At 51.9% G+C, this 19891-nt stretch overlaps 1 protein-coding gene across 7 annotated transcripts in view; it reads right to left on the reverse strand.

Annotated features, from left to right (window-relative positions):
• Positions 1 to 613: 613 nt before the first annotated feature.
• KLHDC8A (kelch domain containing 8A) overlaps positions 614 to 19891 on the reverse strand; it is a 32865-nt gene continuing 13587 nt past the window's right edge. The window contains exons 1-7 of one of the 7 annotated variants that reach the window (XM_032467020.1): positions 7983 to 8297; positions 7639 to 7869; positions 6689 to 7284; positions 3713 to 3877; positions 3268 to 3483; positions 2569 to 2670; positions 614 to 1694 (exon numbers count right to left, since the gene is read on the reverse strand). In XM_032467020.1, coding sequence (XP_032322911.1) covers positions 1501 to 1694; positions 2569 to 2670; positions 3268 to 3483; positions 3713 to 3877; positions 6689 to 7064 — 1053 coding nt within the window. In that variant the 5' untranslated portion in view covers positions 7065 to 7284; positions 7639 to 7869; positions 7983 to 8297 and the 3' untranslated portion in view covers positions 614 to 1500. The other 6 variants (XM_032467023.1, XR_004314775.1, XR_004314774.1 and 3 more) reach the window with 6 other exon arrangements.

The following is a 19891-nucleotide window of genomic DNA, read 5'->3' on the forward strand; positions in this document are numbered from 1 at the left end:
GCAGTGATACTTCCTGCAGGAGGCTCCCCTGGCCCCTCAGATCCGGACAGGCATTCCTCTACTGTTCCTGCCTCATGAGAAAGAACTGTACCACCGCCTAGTGAGGGGCAGCTGACTCCCCCACAGCCCCTCCAGGACAGGTAGTTTTTTGATCTTTGTACCCTTGGTGCTAACCTAGCTTTTAAAAATAACTGGGAATCAGAAAGGGGTGCTTTGTAAGCTAGAAGGGGGCGTGTCCTTCATGCTTTCACATCTGTGAGCAACTCCCTTTCTACAGTGGGCAGGACAGAAATGATCTTGAGCGGAACGAACTGAGGCCAGACACGAGGAGTAATCTGATGAGGAAGTCAGCTAATGAGCGCAAACTTTTCCTAACACACTCAGGGGTGTCCACGCTTGAGAGATGGAAAGTGCGCTGTTCTATCAGCAGTGAGGTGACTGGTGGGGGAGGGGTGGTTTGAAGGTGGAGGTGTCCTCAGAGGGGACAGCCAAGAACAGCTGGTCACTTGGAATCCCATTTAGCCTGAGAATGTCAGAGGGACTGTTTCATGCGGTCCCCTCCACACATCCAGACACTGTCCACCCCACCCCTGCACCAGGGTGCCAGAGAAGATAGGAATATAGATTTTAATCATTGTGCTGCTGCTGTTAACCAGAGTGCAATGAGTCCATCCTTCGTGGATTTTGATGCCACAGTGTAAATGAGAAGGTTTCACGCAGAAACACTCTGGGCTGTCCGTGACAAAGGGCTGGGCCTCTGGTGGGGAGGGGTGACCAAAGGAGAAATGGAGAGAGAAAAGTGGGGAGCAGACCTTGGGCTGGAAGTCTGCTCCTTCCCCATCATCACATTCCCATCGGGACCCCGAGAGGCCTGGGTCCTTCCTGGCCAAGGCTGCTGGCCTGTACCAGTCCACGTGAACCCGACTCCTCTTCCAAGTCTCCAGCTCCAGGGTCAGTTCTTGCTGAGCAGATGAGGTCCAGGGCAGGCCCACAGTTGGCCACCAAAGGGGGAAGGGAATGTAGACCAAGGTAGGGAAGAGGGGTTTGGTATCCATGCCACCCTTCTCCATTTTCCATCCTAAGAGGCCGTCAGACTGGTGCAGAGCCGGGGAAAGGACAGCTATAAGGAGCTATCCTCTGGGTGAGAACTGCCCTGCCTATCTCCCATCCTGCAGATGGGGAGGGGTAAGGCCAGAGCGGGGTAGGCGGGGCACTCCTGTACCTCCCTCTGCCTGAGCAGCAAGTGAGGACTCTCCCCAGAGGTCACCTGAGCCCTGGCGAGGGGGCGGGGCCGGCAGAGTCATCCAGACTCCTTGCAGTTTCCGGGGATGGGTAGGGTTTGGAGGTGGAGAGGTCACTCAGGGCCCCAGGGCCTGACCCCACTGGCCGCTGACAGGAGCCGGCATACTGGGAAGCGGCCCAAACTGCTTTGACGAGACCATTCCTCTTGTCAAGAGTGGGTGATCCGATCCAGGACACAGGCACTGGGCCCAGGGACGGCTAGGAGTCAGAGACACACAGGGCTTCGACGGCGTCGCTCAGACCCTGGTTGACACCTCCCACGGCCAGGAGGCAGTTCTTGACCACGATGCTGGAGCAGGCACAACGGGGTGTGGGCATGGCGGGGAGGATCTCCCACTTGCTCTTCCCCGGGTGGAATGCCTCCGCTGTCTCCAGGACAGTGGGTTGGTTGCCTAAAAGTGCCGAGGGAACCAAATCTCACAAAGGAGTCCAGCCACCAATCCGTGCCGGTGGTCACCCCTAACCCCCAATCCCCACCACAGAGGCCAGGCATCCTCAAACTTCCCTGGCTGTGGAACTGCTCCCTCCCCACCCTTTTCTCAAACTGCCACTTCGCCCTTCCTGCCTCCTCTGTCTTTTCATCTCCTCAAGATTAAGCTTTCTTTCCCTACCTCCTGCTTTTACTAGAAGTTTCTAGACACAACTGCCTTTTCCTAAGAAAGCTGCACACGTGGTCCGGCTCACATCAAGCTCCTTTCCTGCGTGGGTAGAGTGGGGGTCTGTCCGCGCTGAGTAAACTCTGGGTGCCTGGACACTGCCCATCTCTCCCCTGTGATGTCGGGGTCCCTCCCTCAAAATGCCGCTCACCTCCGGGAGGGGTCATGCAGCAAATGCTGAATTCATTAGAATAACGTATTCGATCAGACTGCCCTCCTACTCCGTGATGGAGCTGGTATCCAGGGAGAAGAGATGGGTCAGAGAAAGAAGACCGAGGCCAATCCCTGCCACACTTTTTACCACCAGTCATTCCTGGAAAGGCCCCAAGGACCTGTGCACAGCAACCCTGTGTGACACGGTCATCAGTATGTCCCTTATGCTCTGTGGGCTTCAGTTTCCCCTGTGTGAGAGGCCAGAGAGACCACTTCTGGGGCCCATACATGGAGATACGACATCCAGGGTGGGAGGAAGGGAGCGTTTTGAATTCTCTGGAATAAAGCGGTAGGCAGGTGGTGAGCAAGGAGCCAGCCCCTTCTCCTGCTCATGCAGACTGCCAAGGATCCACCGAGCACCTGAACCACAGAGCCAGCCCAGAAGCTCCATCCTTACCAAGTCCTCCAGCCACTACGACCCGTCCGCTCAGAGAGCCGGCCACAAAGTCTGCCCGCCGCTTCTTGAGGAAGAAGGAGCGCTCCATCTTCAGCCATCCCCCTGGAGGCCACGGAGGGCGGCAGGAGACACACAGAGAATTAGCTGCTGACCACCCCCACCAAATACACAAACAGCCCGCAGCTGAGGCAGCATGTCCACTCCATCTACCCTTCACGCCCAGTGCAGATACAACGCTGTTTGGAAAGACTCTCCATGGCCTCCACCTTCCCCCATGTGTGCTGCAGTCCAGGGGACCATAATCTCTTATAACGAATCACCTAGTTCTGCCTCTGCTCTCACAGGCTCTAAGCTGGAGAGGAGGCTGACTAGAGGCAGAGTGTAGGAGTCCGGATCCTTCTGTTTCTCTGTGAACAAAAAGCAGGAAAAAGCCCTCCCTCACCTGGCCCTGCCTGGATGTTGTAAGAAGCGACAATAGATGGAAAAGGCTTTGATAAAAACAACCAGCCAATCAAAGGGAGCCCTGTACAGATCAAAGAATTTGCTCCCAAGAGCATCCCTGAATGGAGAGGGGTGTTCACACTTCTGGAAAGCACTCCCAGCTGGAAAAGTGGGCCTGGGCGGATGGATGGGATGGGGGTAAGGTGGGGGATTCAGCCAGAGCAAAGGTGGGCAGCCAGGGGCCGGCGCCCGGCTCACCCTGCTCCATGTCGAACACGTCCATCGTCCGGAGGAACTTGGGCTGCCGGTAGAGCCGACCCTGCCGCAGGCCGCCCAGGCTGTACAAGCGGTCATCCAGGGTCACAAAGCTGGAGAAGGCCCGCTTACAGGGAATGTTGGGGAACTTGGTCCAGGAGCGAGTCTCGATGTCAAAGACCTCGAAGGCGTTGACCGCATACTTGGACTGTCGTCCCCCTGGAGGCCAGAGTGGGCGGGGATTGGGCAAGCAGAGTAAGCCCCTGAGCACTGGGGCTGGGTTGCCCCTTCTGATTGGATCACACAGGAAGCTCCCTGAGAGGTGGGGTGGCGTGATAAACCCCAGTGCCCAGAAGATGCTCAGCACACAGACAGGCACTGCTTCCAATAGGAACTGACCCAGGGGAGGGAAGGCGGGACAGACATGGGACAGACAACCTGTCCTTACCCAGCACATAGATCTTGGAACCCCGGAGGAAGGAGGTGGCAGCATATCTCGGGGTGGGCATGGGTGCTAGAGACACCCACATGTCCTTGAGCATGTCATAGTGCTGGAGGTGGCTGTGTGGACGGAGGTCCAGGCCCATCCCGCCTGCCGCGTACACTCTGTAATCTAAGGAGAAAGACCACACAACAGACGCCATGAGACAGGCCATCGGACTCATCCTCTACCATGGCCAGCCTCTGTTAACCCCTTGAATGCCAGCACTGAGGCCAGACCAGTTTCACAACCACTGCTCTGCCAGAGAATGAGTTGGTGGCACCATTAAAAGTTCCTGCTATGGTCAAGCCTGGGTCTTTTCGAAGCCATGTCAGGCCTACATGCCTTAGCCTGTCTTGGTGCCTGGCCCTTGCTTAAGCTTGAAATGCTAAGCCTTGCCGAGAGGCAGACTTGGTGGAGTCTAGGCCTGGACCACCCTTTGCAGGTCTTGACCCCTCCATTCTCCTCCTTCCTGGGCAGACAGAGGGGATGCCAAAGAGGAAGGAGTTCCTTTGATGCCCTCCAGGAGTGGCCTGTTCCCCAGGCACTCCCAGATCTAGATATCCCTAGGGCTAGTGGGAGTCTTAGGAAATGAGGTCAGCCCTGCTGTCATTGGCCTTGGGGGACACTGGACTGCTGCTGCTTCCTTCTTTGTCTGGACTGAGGAAGGCCATCCTCCTTCACACACTGAAGAGCATGTGGGCTCCAGGAGGCACCCTGCACTGGATGGGACAGGGCTAGGGGTGAATGAGGGAGGAGAGCAAACTGGCCCCTTTATGAAACCCTGTCCAGGCAGTGGGCAAGGCACTCTGAGAAGAGAAGCGAGTCCCCTCCTTTCTCCAGCGCTCTTGGCTGCAGGCGGCCTCTCAAGGCACTTCCCTGACACACTGCACCCAAGAGAAGGGCAAGGCATCCACGATTCCCTGAGCCTCACCCCAGTACCTCGTGCAGCCTGTTAAGGACAGAGCCCTACCCCCTAGGGCTCTCTTTTTCCCGGGGACCCATCCCTGCGTGGGGTTCTCTCTCTTAGTCGCCAGTCTTCACCACTTCTGGCTCTAAGAGGCCTTTACTCTTCAAGGGCCTTGCAGGGACGAGCACTACTTTTTTCTACTTTCTAATCTTACTAAAGAGAGAGGAAAAAAATCCCTACCCCAGCCTGTGGCTGGGAGATGGGGCCTCTGTAATGAGTGATTTACTGACACAAACGCCACCTCTCTCAGTCCTGGTTCACCTGCATACCTCCAGCTGGGAACCCGCCCATCCATTCCACACCAGCGCTCCTGCACCTGATTCTTAGTCATTCTTTCAGAGTCACCTGGGTGTCCCTGAACTGTAAGGTGGGCTGACCGCAGTGGTTCACTGCCTCCCATGGCATCCGCACCACCCCACTTGCCACACGTTACTGAAATCGTCTTTGTTTCTTTCAATAGATTGTTAGGTCCTTGAGAATTTGTTAACCTGTGGCCCCAGCATCTGGTATAAAGCCTGGCACAAAGGCATGTAAATTCTTAGTAAACTGTTGAGCCCACTCAATGCCATAGTTAAGAGCACAGACTCAACCATCACCTGCTAGCTGTGTAACGGTGGGCAAGTTACTTAACCTCTCTGGGCCTCATATTACTTCTCACTGTAATGAAGATGATCATAGCACTTACCTCATCAGACAGGTTGTGAGGGTCAAAGAGATTAATATATTTAAAAGCACCTATGGTAAGGACTCAATAAATGTTAGTTCTTAATCTTTCAGCATCATTTTTTTTTCCAGCACCATTTATTGAAGCCCGCTCCCTCTCCATTTCCCCATGGGCCTCCATGTTTTCCATCTTCCTTCCTTCCTTCCTTCCTTCCTTCCTTCCTTCCTTCCTTCCTTCCAGTTTCCTTACTTCCTTATGGGAGTTCAGGAGGCCCCACTGGCCACTCTACCCTGAGGGATTCTGAGTTAGAGTTTCTCTCTGGTCACCTTCATTGGTTTCAGACCTGGGCTCCTAACGGCAGGGATCAGATCTTCTGCCTCTTGCCTTCCTCCCTGGGACCTAGAACTGTGTCAGGGACAGAGCAGGTGCTCAAGAAATACTGGTTTCTAACCTATAGGAGACGCAACAGGCAGCTGGGATGGTTTTTGTAGGAGAGGGAGGGAAAGTTGCATCCCACTAAGCCTCTCTGATCTGAACTTGGGGTCTCCTAACTCCTGTTGGACCACTTCCCATAAAACCCTGTGTGTTTTAGCAGAAGAGCTTTCAGAGTCCCCTCTACATTCTGGGCTGTATCTGGCCTGAAAAGAAGGAAATGATGGGCTTGGAGAGAGTGAAATGAGAATCACAAAGCTACGTGCTCAGCACATGCCCGCCCTGAAAACTTAGTGAACCTGGGCCAGATACCACAGGGGCAGGACCCTCAGGAATATTCTGATCTCCACTCATCAGGATCTCTGAGATTAGGAGGCAGATGGTAGGGAGAAGTTCCTGGAATCAGGTCCCAAAGCCCTCCCAGTGGGGCCTGGAGATGGTACGAGGATGGCGTGAACATCCTCAGGACCCCAAATATATGTCTGGAAGTAGTGGCACCTGCAAGGCAGATTTCAGGGGATTTGGTGCTGTGGGTGGGAAGCCTGGTCATTCTGTGGAATGAAGGGACCTACAGAGACATTGTACTAACCCTCTGGCTCTCCCCTCTGGCCAGGCCTGCTCACTTGCTAGGAGGAGCCTGGTGCGGTGGAGGGGAGCTCTGGCATCATATGGATTTACTAGACACCGCATTTGCTGAGTCCTAGTTTTACCATCTATAAAATAAGGCAAGCTGGCCTCTAGTTTCAGTGTCCACCCTAAGGATCAAATGGGATCAGGAATATGATCATGGCCTCCAACCCAGTGTCGGCATCACTCCCTTTCCCTTTGACCCCCCCACTCCCTTCTCTCTGCCTCCCTCAGCCCTGGCCCCACTCGCCTTTGGCCGTGACGGAAATGCCCATGGCGGCCTCGCGCAGCATGCTCCTCTTCTTCCACTTGCCCTCATCAATGTTGTACATCTCCACGACCTTCAGGGGCAGCTGACTGGTGCCCACACCCCCGATCACCATGATCCGCTTGCCCAGGGCGATGACGGCCACCCCGGCCCGGGCTGTGGGCAGGGGGGGCAGGGCGGTCCACTGGTCGGCCTCAGGGGAGTAGACCTCGAAACAGTCCATGGGGACGCCGTTGTCATCACATCCCCCAATGGCATAGACCTGCCCCCCGGTCTCCAGCAGGGAGCAGTAGACCCGGCGGCTGGGCAGTGGCGCTAGGCGCTTCCACTGGAAGTCCCTGACGTTAGGCACCTCCATGGCAGCCCCGGGGGCCCCGCCCGCCGCGACCCCGCCGAGCGCCAGGGTGCCGGGGGAGGTGCGAACCCGGGGATCCGCCGGCTACTGCGCGCCCCCTCTCGCCGCCTCCATCTCGCTCCCGTCCGCGGGCTCCCGCCCGACCCCCAGGAAGGGCCCCGACGCCGGCCAGCGCTTTACCGTCCCTCAAGCCTCAGCGGTCCGGCGGCGTCCGCTCCTGGCCCTGCAGGAGGAATGGGGCGAATCAAGGGCAGCCAGGGCCAAGCGCCCTGGGCTCCCGGCGTGGGCGGGCGCGCGGGCTCCCAGCCCCCCGCCAACTTTCAAGGGAAGACGCGGCGGCGAGGGCGCCACCCCGCGGCAGCATCACGCCCGCCCAGCTTTGTCCACCGTGGCTCTCGCCGCCGATTGGTCGGAAACCAGCGGAGCGCGCGAGGGGCCGGGGGCGTTCTGGGCTTCCAGGTGCCCGGCCGCCTCCCGGTGAAGCAAGGAGTTAACACCTTTCGGCGCCGACGCCTGCCTCTTCCCAGCTCCCCATCCCCGCGATCTTCCGCCCCCGCCCCCGCCCCGCGCCACTTACACAGCCAGGCCGGAGGAGCGCGGCGGCGAGGCGCAGGCAGCGCATTACCCGAGAGCGGCGCGGCCAGCAGGGGAGAGGGCGCTCTGTCCTTCCCTAGTCCGCACACCGCCGTCACACATGCAGATGAGGAGAATAAACGAGGAGCAGGAAGGAGAAGCGAAGCCGCCGCTGGGGGCTGGGGGGAGGCCGGCGCGCCTGCTCCTCGCACATCCCCGCCGGCAGCCGCCACACCTGTGCAGGAATCCGCGTGCGCCCCGCGGCGGAGCGAGCCGTGACCCTTTTACATAAACCCTGGCGGCGCCCGGCCCGCGGGGGAGGGAAAGGGCCCGGCCGTAGACGCTCACCTTGTCTCCTGTTCAGGGAAAGCCGGGCACTAACGCCAAGTACCCAGATGACGGGACCAGACTCCCTCCAGTGTGGGGGTGGGCGGTTTGTGAGTGTTTGTTTTGGATGAGGAGGCGGAGAGTCCAATTACCCAGTTTATCTACAGTACACAGACCCACTTTGTCTGGCTCAATAGTCGGCTTTGCTTTGGGGGAGGTTTTATCAAATGGTTTAACCTAATAGAAACAAGTTCTGTGGGTGTGGCACACGCAGACCTGACACAGGTGCATCCAAGCAGTTTACACACCGACCTGCGCATATATCCATAACATACACATAATCTTACCCCCACCCCCCCGAAATACTCAATCCACAGAGAAACTGACAAATGAACAGTTATGCGGACACACAGCCAGAGACAAACCCAGAAAGACAAACACGTGGGTGGTCCCTCCCACATTGCCTTTCTTTACACACCTCAGGAAGGGGAAACCTGGTTATCAAATCTTGGCCCTCAGCACAGAACCACATGGCTTGCCAAATAATTCTTGCAAGCCACTCTCTAGTCGCCTTATCAGGAAAATAGTCCCCAGTAACAAAGGTGTCCATGACATCAGTAAGCCACATGGTCTGATTGACTGCCAGGCTTATGGGGTCCTCTTATCTGGTTTCCTTGAATAGAGTCAAGTCTTGAATCTCTCAGGCTTGGGAATCTGACAGACCTTGGTTTAAATTCTGGCTCTGAAATTATTTAACTACTCTTAACCTCAGGTTCTTTATATTATTTAAATTAAACTGTATTTTGAGATAAATTGTGGATTCACATGCAGTTGTAAAAAATAACACTTTTTACCCAATTTCCTTCAATGATAACATCTTGCAAAGCTTACAGTACAATAATATCACAACCAGGATATGGAAAATTTTTTGAGTTTTTTTTTTCTTTTTATGTATACATCAATGAAACCACCACCACAATCAAGATAGCTAACATTTCCATCACTCCCCAAGAGGTGCAAATTTCGAATTCTCATCCCTTCCCACTCCCTTTACCCACTGGTAACCATAGGTTTGTTCTCTATGTCTGTGAGTCTGTTCTGTTTTGTAGATAAGTTCATTTGTAATCTTTTTTTTAAGATTCCACATATAAGCGATATCATATGGTATTTTTCTTTCTTTTTCTGACTGACTTCACTTATAATGACAATCTCCATCCATGTTGCTGCAAATGGCATTATTTTATTCTTTTTTTGGCTGAGTAGTATTCCACTGTATACATATATACTACATCTTCTTTATCCAGTCATCTGTTAATGGACATTTGGGTTGTTTCCGTGTCTTGGCTATTGTAAATAGTGCTGCTGTGAACATTGGGGTGCATGTGCCTTTTTGAATTGTATTTTCCTCCCAATATATGCCCAGGAGTGGATTGCTGGGTCACATGGTAAGTCTATTTTTAGTTTTTTTGAGGAATCTCCACACTGTCCTCCATAGTGGCTGAACCAATTTACATTCCCACCAACAGTGTAGGCAAGTTACTTTTTCTCCACACCCTCTCCAGCGCAGGATATGGAAATTGATTAGTCAAGATACAGAACATCTCCATCATCACAAGAACCTTTCACGTTGCCTCTTTATAGCCATGCCTTCTTCTCTCGCCCCTCTCTCTCCAACCCCTGGCAACCACTAATCTGTTTTCTATTTCCATAATTTTGTCATTTCAAGAATGTCATATAAATAGAATCTTACAGCATGTCACCTTTGGGGACTGATTTTTTTGGCTCCCAGCATAATTCCCTGGAGACTCATCCAAGTTTTGCATGTATCAATAGTTCATTCCTTTTTAGTTCTGAGTAGCTATAGATATATCTTTGTAGATTTTTGTGAAGACTAAATGAGATAATATTTGTAAAGTGTTCAGTTCAGCTTCTGACACATAGCAGGAGCCTGGTAAATCGCTATTAACTCTATTACTACTATAACTACTGTCAACAAAACCAAGAAAAGGGAAAACTGAGAACAAGCACAAACATTTCGCCCCTCACTTAGAAATGACTTCCTGTAAGAAACAGAAGTCACAGCTCACAATAGGGCCATCTTAACATTGTGAGTTCTTGGCTTAGAAATTCCACTGTTTTTCAGGGTGAATTCCCTGGACTTACAAAGTAAGTAGCTCTGGAAGCTTCACAGAAGAAGGTTGTATTGGGGCTCAGATCAGGCCACCCCAAGATATACTACCACATGGCATATTGATTATTTTAAGTTAGTTACTTGGGAAAGAGCCAGTGGAGAAATTTTGAGATTAAAAACACACTCTGAGCCCCCTTTTTCCCCCCTGAAAGTGGGAAATAAATCTCCCATGTGAAAGCAGCCTCCCTACACCCAGAGGATAGAAAGCATCCTTCTCACCAGGGTTATAGGTGGTTCAAGACACACAAGGCCACGTGAACAAACTTCTCAGGTCTTCATCAGTCTGCGACCCCAAGCATAAGCCCCTTTGTTAAACCTTCACAATTAATTATCTGAAAATGATATATAAACAGTCTGTTTTGGTCACTTCAGGGCTCCCATTTCTTTGGGACCTCAGTGCATGTGAATTAAATTATTTTTCCCCCTCCCAATCATCTGTCTTGTGTCAATTTAATTATTAGATCAGCCAGAAGAACTCAAGGTGGGGTAGGGGGTAAATTTCACCCTCCCCCAAAAGTTATGTTCTGTTTTCTCTATTCTATAAGAACCCATAAATTCCAAAACATAATGTGGCCTGAATTAATGAAGCTTCACAGGAAGCTCCAAACATTTCACTTTTTCCTAGAGACCATGCTTTGCCCAGAGGAACAGGGAAGCCTCAGTTTAAACTGTCTTCACAAAAAAAATCAGCACAGAGTGATCTGGAGGATTGAAAGCCATAGATCTCCCTCAAGAGGGCTTTTTGGGGGCCCACCTTCAGCCTCTTTTGCCCACTGAGCCTTCTACCAAAGCCGTGGGTCAAGACTTCCTGTGTCGTCACCCATCCCGCTAGTGGGACAGCTCAATAAGCAGATATATGCTTATATACATATATATATATATATATATATATATATGCTTAGTACATATATATGTTTGCATAACTCAATTTTTTTTAAATGGAGGGACTGGGGATTGAACCCAGAACCTCATGCATGCTAAGTGCAGGCTCTATCACTGAGCTATACTCCCCCACCCCTCTCATAATCTTAACAACAGCCCTAGGAAAGGTTGCCAGGTAGGTATTAGCACCCACTTTTTACACATGAGGACTCTGAGACTTTGTGAAATGAAATAACTGACTTAGGGCCATGCTAGTTGTTCAGGGTGGGTCTAGTCTGTGAATTCTAAGTCCAACATTCTTTCACTTTATCACAATTAAATCACAAGGGAAAGAATTGTGCATTATTAAGGGTATCTAGCATCTCTACTGTCATCTGGCTTTTTGTCCAGACCCTCAGAGGGTTTCAGTGACTGCCTTCTCCCCACTGCCATACTGTCTGTTCTGGGCAGCATAGTTGGGAAAGGACTAGAATCCGGCCCCAGAATTGGCTCCATTCTAACCTAATGTTTATGTCCTGCAAACATCACCCTCTACAAGGACTGTGGGATCTAGGGACTCAGATCCTTGGAAAAGTACTAAGAACAGGATGCCTTCCAGGCCATGGCCTAATTGCTCATTCTGGAAGTGCTGGCTTGTCTCCATCTCCCCTACTCTCTCCCCCATAGCTCTTCCTCCCAGCCAGGTGACATCCTTTAGTCCTTACACTGAAAGCACATTGAGGAAGCTTGTAACCTAGCAACCGCCACTTAAGATTCCCTGAGTCACCTGCGGCTTCCACGTCTGGGCTGAGGGCACCAAGCTGGGGACGTGCGGAGTGCCAAGCAGAGTTGGGGAGTCCCGTGACCCCTTTGATTCCTCACCAGCTTATTCCAGTGTGTAACCACTTTCCCTGTCAGGAAGTTCTTCTTCATGTCAAGCCTAAATCCTTCTTGCTTTAAGACTTTGTGTTGCATTGGGCCTGGGTTTCTCTTCTCTCTTAGGAAGCGTTTGAGGTGTCGGCCTTCGTTACACGGTGGCACTGGAAAGGTTGGCAAGTGGGGAGAGGAGATCTCATGGATGCCTCTAAAGATGAAGCCTTGGTACTTTGCAGTCTTTATTATTGTGATATTGATGTATCAGTCAAATTTGTTGAAAGGGTGCGCAGCCCCAGAAAAAGTCACTCAGTGAGTATTTTCTTAAAGGTCTCATCTTGGGTTTTTTAAATTTATTTTAAATGGAGGAACTGGGGATTGAACCCAGGACTTCTTGCATGCTAAGCACGCGCTCTGCCACTGAGCTATACCCTCCTCCCTTGTCTTGGGTTTATTAAGATCTGATTTCCATACACTAAAAATGCAGTCTGACTCAGCATCGATTGAGTTTATTAGCTATTCAGGGGCCAGCTTTCACTGAACTCTGTGGTAGGTTATGGGGAAGCTGAATGTGTGGGTGAGGGGACAGTTTCTTATTCCCAGTAAACCAGTCACATTCCCAGCGTGGCCAACCATGGATGGAGCAACTGTGGGGGGGGTCTCAAGGGACTGGTGGGGTGCCAAGTGCAGGGCACATTTGGGGGGCAGGGAAGGAGGGGTTGTTTATTAAGGGCTGTAGTAGCTCCTTTCTCCCGCCTCAGAAATACAGTTTACCCTCCTGTCGGTGGGCACCTCCCTTTGTGGGTACCATGCTGGTGGAGGGGCACACCTGGAACCCCAGAGGCTGGGATCACCTTGCCGGTGTGCTTCTCTTTCTGCATGCAGTGCCCCACTGTCATAAGGCAGTGAGGAGGCGTGTGGACTCTGGAATCAGACTGGGCCTCTACCCTGCTTGGCCAACCCCTGGCTGTGTGGCCATGAGTAAGTCACTTATACCCTGAATCTCAGTTCCTCATCTGTGAAAAAGGGAAGAAGAAAATCTACTTCCTAGCATTATGGGAGGAATGGGGTGCCAGGCATGGTTCCTGGGCACGCAGTAGGTCCTCTGTGAAGGGCGGTTTGCTTTCCCCCCTTGAGATGGCAGTTTTCTGTCCCTCTGACTCTCTGTGTACTCCGGCCAGTGTGCCCAAGTAGCAGGTGCCAGTCTCACAAGGCAGGCTCTTTACCAGGGCCCGCCCCCTCCATTTCTGGGCTTCTGTCTTGGACAGGATATCTTTCCCCCCAGCTAACTAGAGCCTCTTCCACTGCAGCCTAAACAGCATTCTGATCTGGAGAACAGCTGGTGCCCTTCCTTTAGATAATCACCTTCCTATTCCGTGCCAGAAGCTCGGGCTGTATTCAGGGGGTGGGGAGAGAGGATGACTCAGCCAGTTAAGACTGAGGCTGCCAGCAGACCAAAGGAAGGGTTAAGTCCTCCCTGCGACATGGAAAACCCTCATTAGGGCCTCCTCCTGCCCAACACCAGCCCAGAGGATGGATTTTGGGCTCAAGTGGACTTGATTAGAGATGGTGTGACACAGGGGCCAATAATCACAATCATAATCTACATCTGTTCATGCGGCACTGCCACCCTTGGGGTCCCGCGGAATGGCCTCAGTGGTAGGGCTTCCCCCCCGACCACGCAGCCTAGATTAGAGAGCTGAGTTAGTCACAGTCCTTCCATTACCCCCCTTGCCCCCTCCTCCTCCTCCTCTAGAGCATAGCACTTAGCACGTGGCACATAGCATATAGCACATGGCACGTGGCATAGGGTGTGGAGCCTGGAGCCTCGAGGGACTTACAGATATCGGTTATGAACGCATCTGTCCAACTGTGAGCAACTTCCTGCCTATTTAGATAAAACTGGGACATTGGAAAGAGGATCACAGGTAAGGGATGCTGGGGAGGGGCGGTCATCTTGGTTTTCAGACTCACGAGCTGCACAATTTAGGGAAGAAATAGTCGGGAAGCTGCAAACTCCTCTGCTGTTTAACGCATAGGACGATAATGACAGCTGGAAGGGAAGCCTTCCCTGAAAGGCCTTGGCGACTTCCCTGTGTTTATGGAGGAAATTGTAAGAGGAAATGGGGCTTATAAGAAAGCCTGGGGATGTGTTATAAAAAGGAAGAATTTCCTGCTGGGGAGCATCAGAAAATTAAAACACTAGCATGAGGTGAGATGAGAGGCCGTGGTGTCCCCTCCCCCAGAGATGCCGGAAATAGGAAAGACACAGGACTGAGAGTCAGGGGACCTCTGTGCCAGCCCATGTTTTGTCATAACTGGGCTGTGCACCTCTGGGTGAGTCATATCCACTCTGGTGTCTGTAAAATCAGAAGGAAGGAAGAGAGAGAAGACGGCAGCTTTAGGTCCCCCCCAAGCTGGAGCGCTCTTCCTCCGCGGGGCCTGCAGGGTGGGAAGCCCTAGAGAAAGAATCGTTTAACCCCAGGACAAAGCAGGTTCCAGAATGGACATTTTCGCATTCTTCCAGGTGGTACAGATGCACAGAGGTCTGCCTCACTGGCTCTCGTAGGTGCTGCCCGCTACCCAAGCTCCAGTCACCGGAAGGGACTTTACTGGGGGCCTTCCCCTGTCCCCCAGTCAGCCAGGGACATGGGGGCCTGTGAGAGCCGCAGCTATTGCTAATGGGCAGGCTCCTTGTAGACCCTGGGCAGCCACCAGGAGGCCTAACCATGCTTCCTGGTGGGCCCTGCCATTTCTGGGGTGCCTGTTGCCTACCCACAGGCTGCCAGGACAGGAGGCAGAGGACCCAGGGCTCAACTCATCCTGATTCTGACCCTTCCTCTAAAGGCAAAAATGGGCCCATTTGTCCCAGGTCACGAGGCCAGGGCCTGGCAGGGCACTGGGGGGTGATTATCCTCCACCCCTTCTAATGCAGAGGATAGCAGCGCCGGCAGGGGGGCCTGGGCGGCTCTGCAGAGGAGCAGAGGCCGCAGGCTGGGGAAGGCAGCAACAGAGAACACACACACAGCTCTTTAAATGCCCATTAGTAAGTTAATACCGCCGTTTCCAGAGCCAGCAGCATCCTCCATCCTTCTTAATTAAAAAGAGCTCCATGTCCTGGCAGAGCTGAGAGAGGGCTCTGAATGATTTACACACCAGCCCCGCTGCTCCAGCAGGGAAATCGGCAAGGAAGATTGATTGGCAGATGGGCCAGCCTGCCTGCCATGGATGGGGCGTGCATGCGGCCGCTGCGGGTTGAGTAAGGGGGGCCTGGATGTCCCGTTGGCAGGCTCTAAGTGAGCAGGGCCGTAGACCCACAGCCCAGTCCCACAAGGCTCTGAGGCCCAAGGATAAGGCCTTCTTCCTCTAACAAAAGTCTCACCTGCTCACCTCCTGCAGGGGCCCCCACCTCCCATTAAAACTATTTCATCCAAAGGACAAAAGCTCAGGCTGTTGTCTCATCTCCTTCCAGGCCCACTCCCTAGAGAGTCCCCGTTTCCAGCTGGGTACTGTTCACCTGATAAATCACATTTACTGGTTTTCTATTGATCATCACTACTTCCATCAGGAGGAGGACTTCTCATGGCCTGACTCTCCTTCCCTGCCTTCCAGTTAGCACCAGATTTTGTCTGAACCTGATATGCAGTGGGATCCAAGGCTCCGGGCCCTTTTATGGGACTGGGAAGCGGGTGATGGGGGCCCACAAGTTGGACTGGTGTGAGATGACACTCAGCCTAGAGCTTCTTCGGAGCCAAGAACTGAGAGCATTTACCCTCAGAGGTTGCAGCCCTCTTTGCCCCTCCCTTCTTGCCAGGCCTTGGGGCAGCTTCTAACAGAGTGGCCTCATGCTCCACCTCATGGCTCTACCCACCTATCCTCCATGGATACCAGAAAAGCAGGTCCGGCTCATTCTCCCTGCTGGAAAGAAGTGGTCCACCCTGGTCAGGACCTCTATAGAGATATGGGGTGGTTTCCCTCTGGCACTGTCTCTCCTCACTGCCTCTCCTTGTCCTCTGGTGCTTCACATCTCTCTCTCTCTCTCTCTCACACACACACACACACACACACACACACGAGTGCACACATGCCCTCCTCCCCAGAGATTCTGGAGAAGGGATCAGGCAGAGGCACGTTAAAGAGGAGGGGGTGGGGACTGCAGAGCTGGCATCATCCAGTGCCCTGCTTTAACCCTTCCTCCCACGGGAGACCGGCAATCTGCCGCAGCAGCAAGGTCGCCATCTGGTGTGGTGACCTGTGTTCTCTCTGTGCTAGAGACAGAGAAGGGGGGAGGTGTGATGGGCTGGCTGCAAGAGGGCTTTGTGTGTGAGTGTGTGTTTAAGAATAGATGTAAGATAGGGAGGAGGGTATGGCTCAGTGGCAGAGTGTAAGCTTGGCATCCACAGGGTCCCAGGTTCAATCCCCAGTGCCTCCATTAATAAATAAAGAAAATAAATAAACCTAATCACTACCCCCCAAAAAAATCTAAAAAAAGAAAAAAAGGATAGATGTAAGATAAACCACAAGTGTCTACTGTGTAGCACAGGAAACTATATTCAACATCTTATAGTAACCTATAATTAAAAAGAATATGAAAACGAATATATATATGTACATGCATGACTGAAACATGATGCTGTACACGAGAAATTGGCACAACATTGTCAACTGACTATACTTCAATTTAAAGAAAAAAAATAGATGTAAGAGAACCCAGGAAAAGGCAGAAACAGGCCGAGTCTTGGGTGAATCAGAGAGCCTGCCCGTTCTCATCAGCAGGCACTCCCAGGGCAGGCAGGTGTGCCCCTGGGAGGTCTGAGGAGCCCAAGGAACTTGCACCCCTTTCCCAGCTGAGGAGAGAGCCATGACCCAAGCCCCTGAGCACCCATCCCTTGCCTGTCACCAGGAGATGGCTGCCTGTCCACGAACCTCAGTCCTTCCTGGACGTCACTAGGCAAGAAGTAGGATGATACCTCTATTCCTGCCCTGACTTAAAGGCTGGCGCCCCAGCAGAGGTCACCACCAGGGACCCTGTGTGTCCTTTTGTCCTTGGCAGTCCCGGCCCTGAAAGGGCCATTTTCTTCTTTGGATGACATCCCTCCCCTGCAGTCCCAGCCTCAGGAGTTACGTTCCGAGAGGTTCCTCGGTGCAGACTCCCCCAAATCACGGGTGAAGGGCTCTTGTGATACTTCAGGGCGGGGGTTAGCAAACATGACTCGTGGGCCAAATCCAGCCCTCCACCTGTGTTTGTACTGCATGTAATCTGAGAACGGTTTTTACAGTTTTAAATGGTTGGGGGAAAAAATACAAAGACAAATGTTTTGTGACATGTGAAAATTACATGAAATTCACATTTCATCGCCTATAAATAAAGTTATATTGGAACACAGCCACGCTCATTTGCTCATTCTTTTGTGTGTTGTCTGTGGCTGCTTTCCCACTACAATGGTGGAATGGAATAGCTGTGACAGAGCGTGTATGGCCCGCAAAGTGCGAAGTGTTTACTGTCTGGCGCCCTTGATGGAAAATGTTTGTGCCTCACCCTCCACCTTAGGCAGGAAACAGAAGGCCACTTTTTTCTCGCTAGTCTGCTTCTTGCTCACCTTGACATGAAATTGGCGCAGCAGTGCCTCGTGACAATGGAAGGCAACCAACAGTTGTTGGGCACCTGCTCTGTAGCAGGAACATTTTCTCTGTATATCACATAATCTTGACAGCAATCTTGAGAGGAACAAGCATTAACAGTTGTTTACATCACGAAGGCACGGAGGCTCAGAGAGATTAGGAAACTCGCCCAAGCTCCTATGGCTAATCAGAAGAGGATTCTGGATTCAAACCCCGGTTTGTCTGAAACTATCCTTCCAAAACCAGTATCTTCTCCAGGCCACCAGGATTCTAAGATGACCTCCAGCAGCTCAGGGAGGACCCAGCCAAATGGCTGCTGATTCGGGCATCTTCATGAACAGGAATTGAGACTCAGGCTCCAGGGAGCCAGACCCCACCTCAGGCTCCGTCATCCTCAGAGCCTGGTCTCTAGGTGAGGGGAGCATGGGCTGCGGGCAGCAAGTCAACATCACAACAGGGACGGCGCCGCGTCAGCGCCACCTCCCTCCTGCTTCCGCATCTTTTGCTATCTATTTTCATCACTTATTAGCTTTCCTTCGGGAAGATTCAATTTGCATTTAAATAGAAAACCTCTGGAACGGCTCTGATATAACAGTTAAGGTGCTAATTACAAATTCAGTCCTCTTTAAATATTAAGGCACTTCGGTTCATCTCAGGGGTGGTGGAAGGCAGCAGGAATGCATGGCATTTATGAGAAATGCACTTCGAGCTGTTTACTGCAAAGCCCTCACAACTCCCACCAGCAGAGGGCAGAGAGGAGGTGTTCTCAAGACCCATGGAGGGGGTGTGTGTCTTAGGAGCCTAAAATCAACTAAAAATAAATGTCCAACAGCAACAATCCTTGAAAGAAACTGGAAGATGGCCAGCAGGATGGAAGCTGCTGGTTTGGAGCACAGGGACGTCCTCAGGTTGCCAGTTCCCCGAGTTGCTTGTAAGCATCTCGGGCGGGGCAGGGTCTCTGCCACTCTTCTCTTAACATTCTCTCCCATCACCCAGCCTAATGCCTGGCATGCAATGGAAATTCCAGGAATATTTGTTGAATTAATGAATGAATACGTTAACCACTCAATTACAGAAGAGATCATTCATTCAACTGCTGTTTTGAGTCAGGCCTTGTACTGGACGATTTTCATAAGTCTCCTTGTTAAATGATTTCTTCCTCTGCATTTCCCCCCAGAGCTGTGCAGATGACACACTAACTCCTCCTTATCTTGAAGAACAGTACTTTGTGCTTTACACACTGATTTATAATTTCACATTCATATGCCATGGTTAATAATTCTAGTAAAATTGTGCGGCGCACCAAGTTTTATTATCCCCACGTCACAGGTAAGGAAACAAACCCAGAGGAGGTGAAGGGATTAGCCTCAGAGCACCCAGTTCAACTGGAAGCTCAGCCAGGACCTGGATCTCGGTCTTGGGGCTCCCAGTGGGGATCCCTTCCGAGTGTCACAATCCCTCTCCTCCTGGTGCCGGGCTGGTTACTCCAGGATTCACAATGTCACACCCCAGACTTGGCCCTTGTCCTCAAGATGCTGGGGCCCAAAGTCCATCTCATCCTCTCAGTCAAGCTCAGTGCCTGGTCTCCCGTCAAACCGCTCTAGAGCTGGTGCCCAGAAGGCCTCTCATTTCCTGCTGCTGCACCGGGGCTTGGCACTGTCTGCTACATATACCATCCCTGCTTGTTGAAATACTCCTTCTTCAGTGCTCAGACTCAGTGCCACCGAGAGTAATCCTCCCATGTTTCTGAAGAACTTTATCTGTATCTGTGCCTTACATGATAATAACCACCACTGATATTCAGAGCACTAGGCCAAATTCTTTACATATTTTACATAATCTGAACTTCATATGAACTTAATAATCATTGTTAACAAGTATATGGTGATTATTATGTGTTATGAGCTGATCTAAGTTTTATATGTGTGTGTGTGTATAATTCAGCCTATAAGGTAGGTACAATTATCCCCACTTTGCAGATGAGGAAACTGAGGCTTAGGGAGGTTAAGTGACCTGCCCAAGCTCACAGGGCCAGAATAGGGTGTGAAATCCAGATTGCCTGGCCCCAGAGTTCACATGCCATCAGTGTAGAGGTTCTGTCTTTCCAGGCAGAAAGCATTCTGAAGGCAGGCGCTGTATTGTGTGTCATTCCTGCCGCCCCTCTGAAGCCAAGCACAGCAACCTGTACATCGCTGATAGTAAGTTGAGCTGAATTCAGACCAGAAGCTAGAAGTTTTGGTTGTTGGCTGGATGTTGGTCGGTCTGTGCCGGAGATGGTGATCTTTGAAGTTAATTATCTAGGTTAAAACCAGCTGGGAAGGAACCTTTAACTGCAAAGCCAGGGAGGCCTAGCTAAGGAGGAAAGGCACTTAGAGACCCCCCC

Source organism: Camelus ferus, chromosome 23, assembly GCF_009834535.1.
Source record: "Camelus ferus isolate YT-003-E chromosome 23, BCGSAC_Cfer_1.0, whole genome shotgun sequence".
Classification (NCBI taxonomy): Eukaryota; Metazoa; Chordata; class Mammalia; order Artiodactyla; family Camelidae; genus Camelus; species Camelus ferus.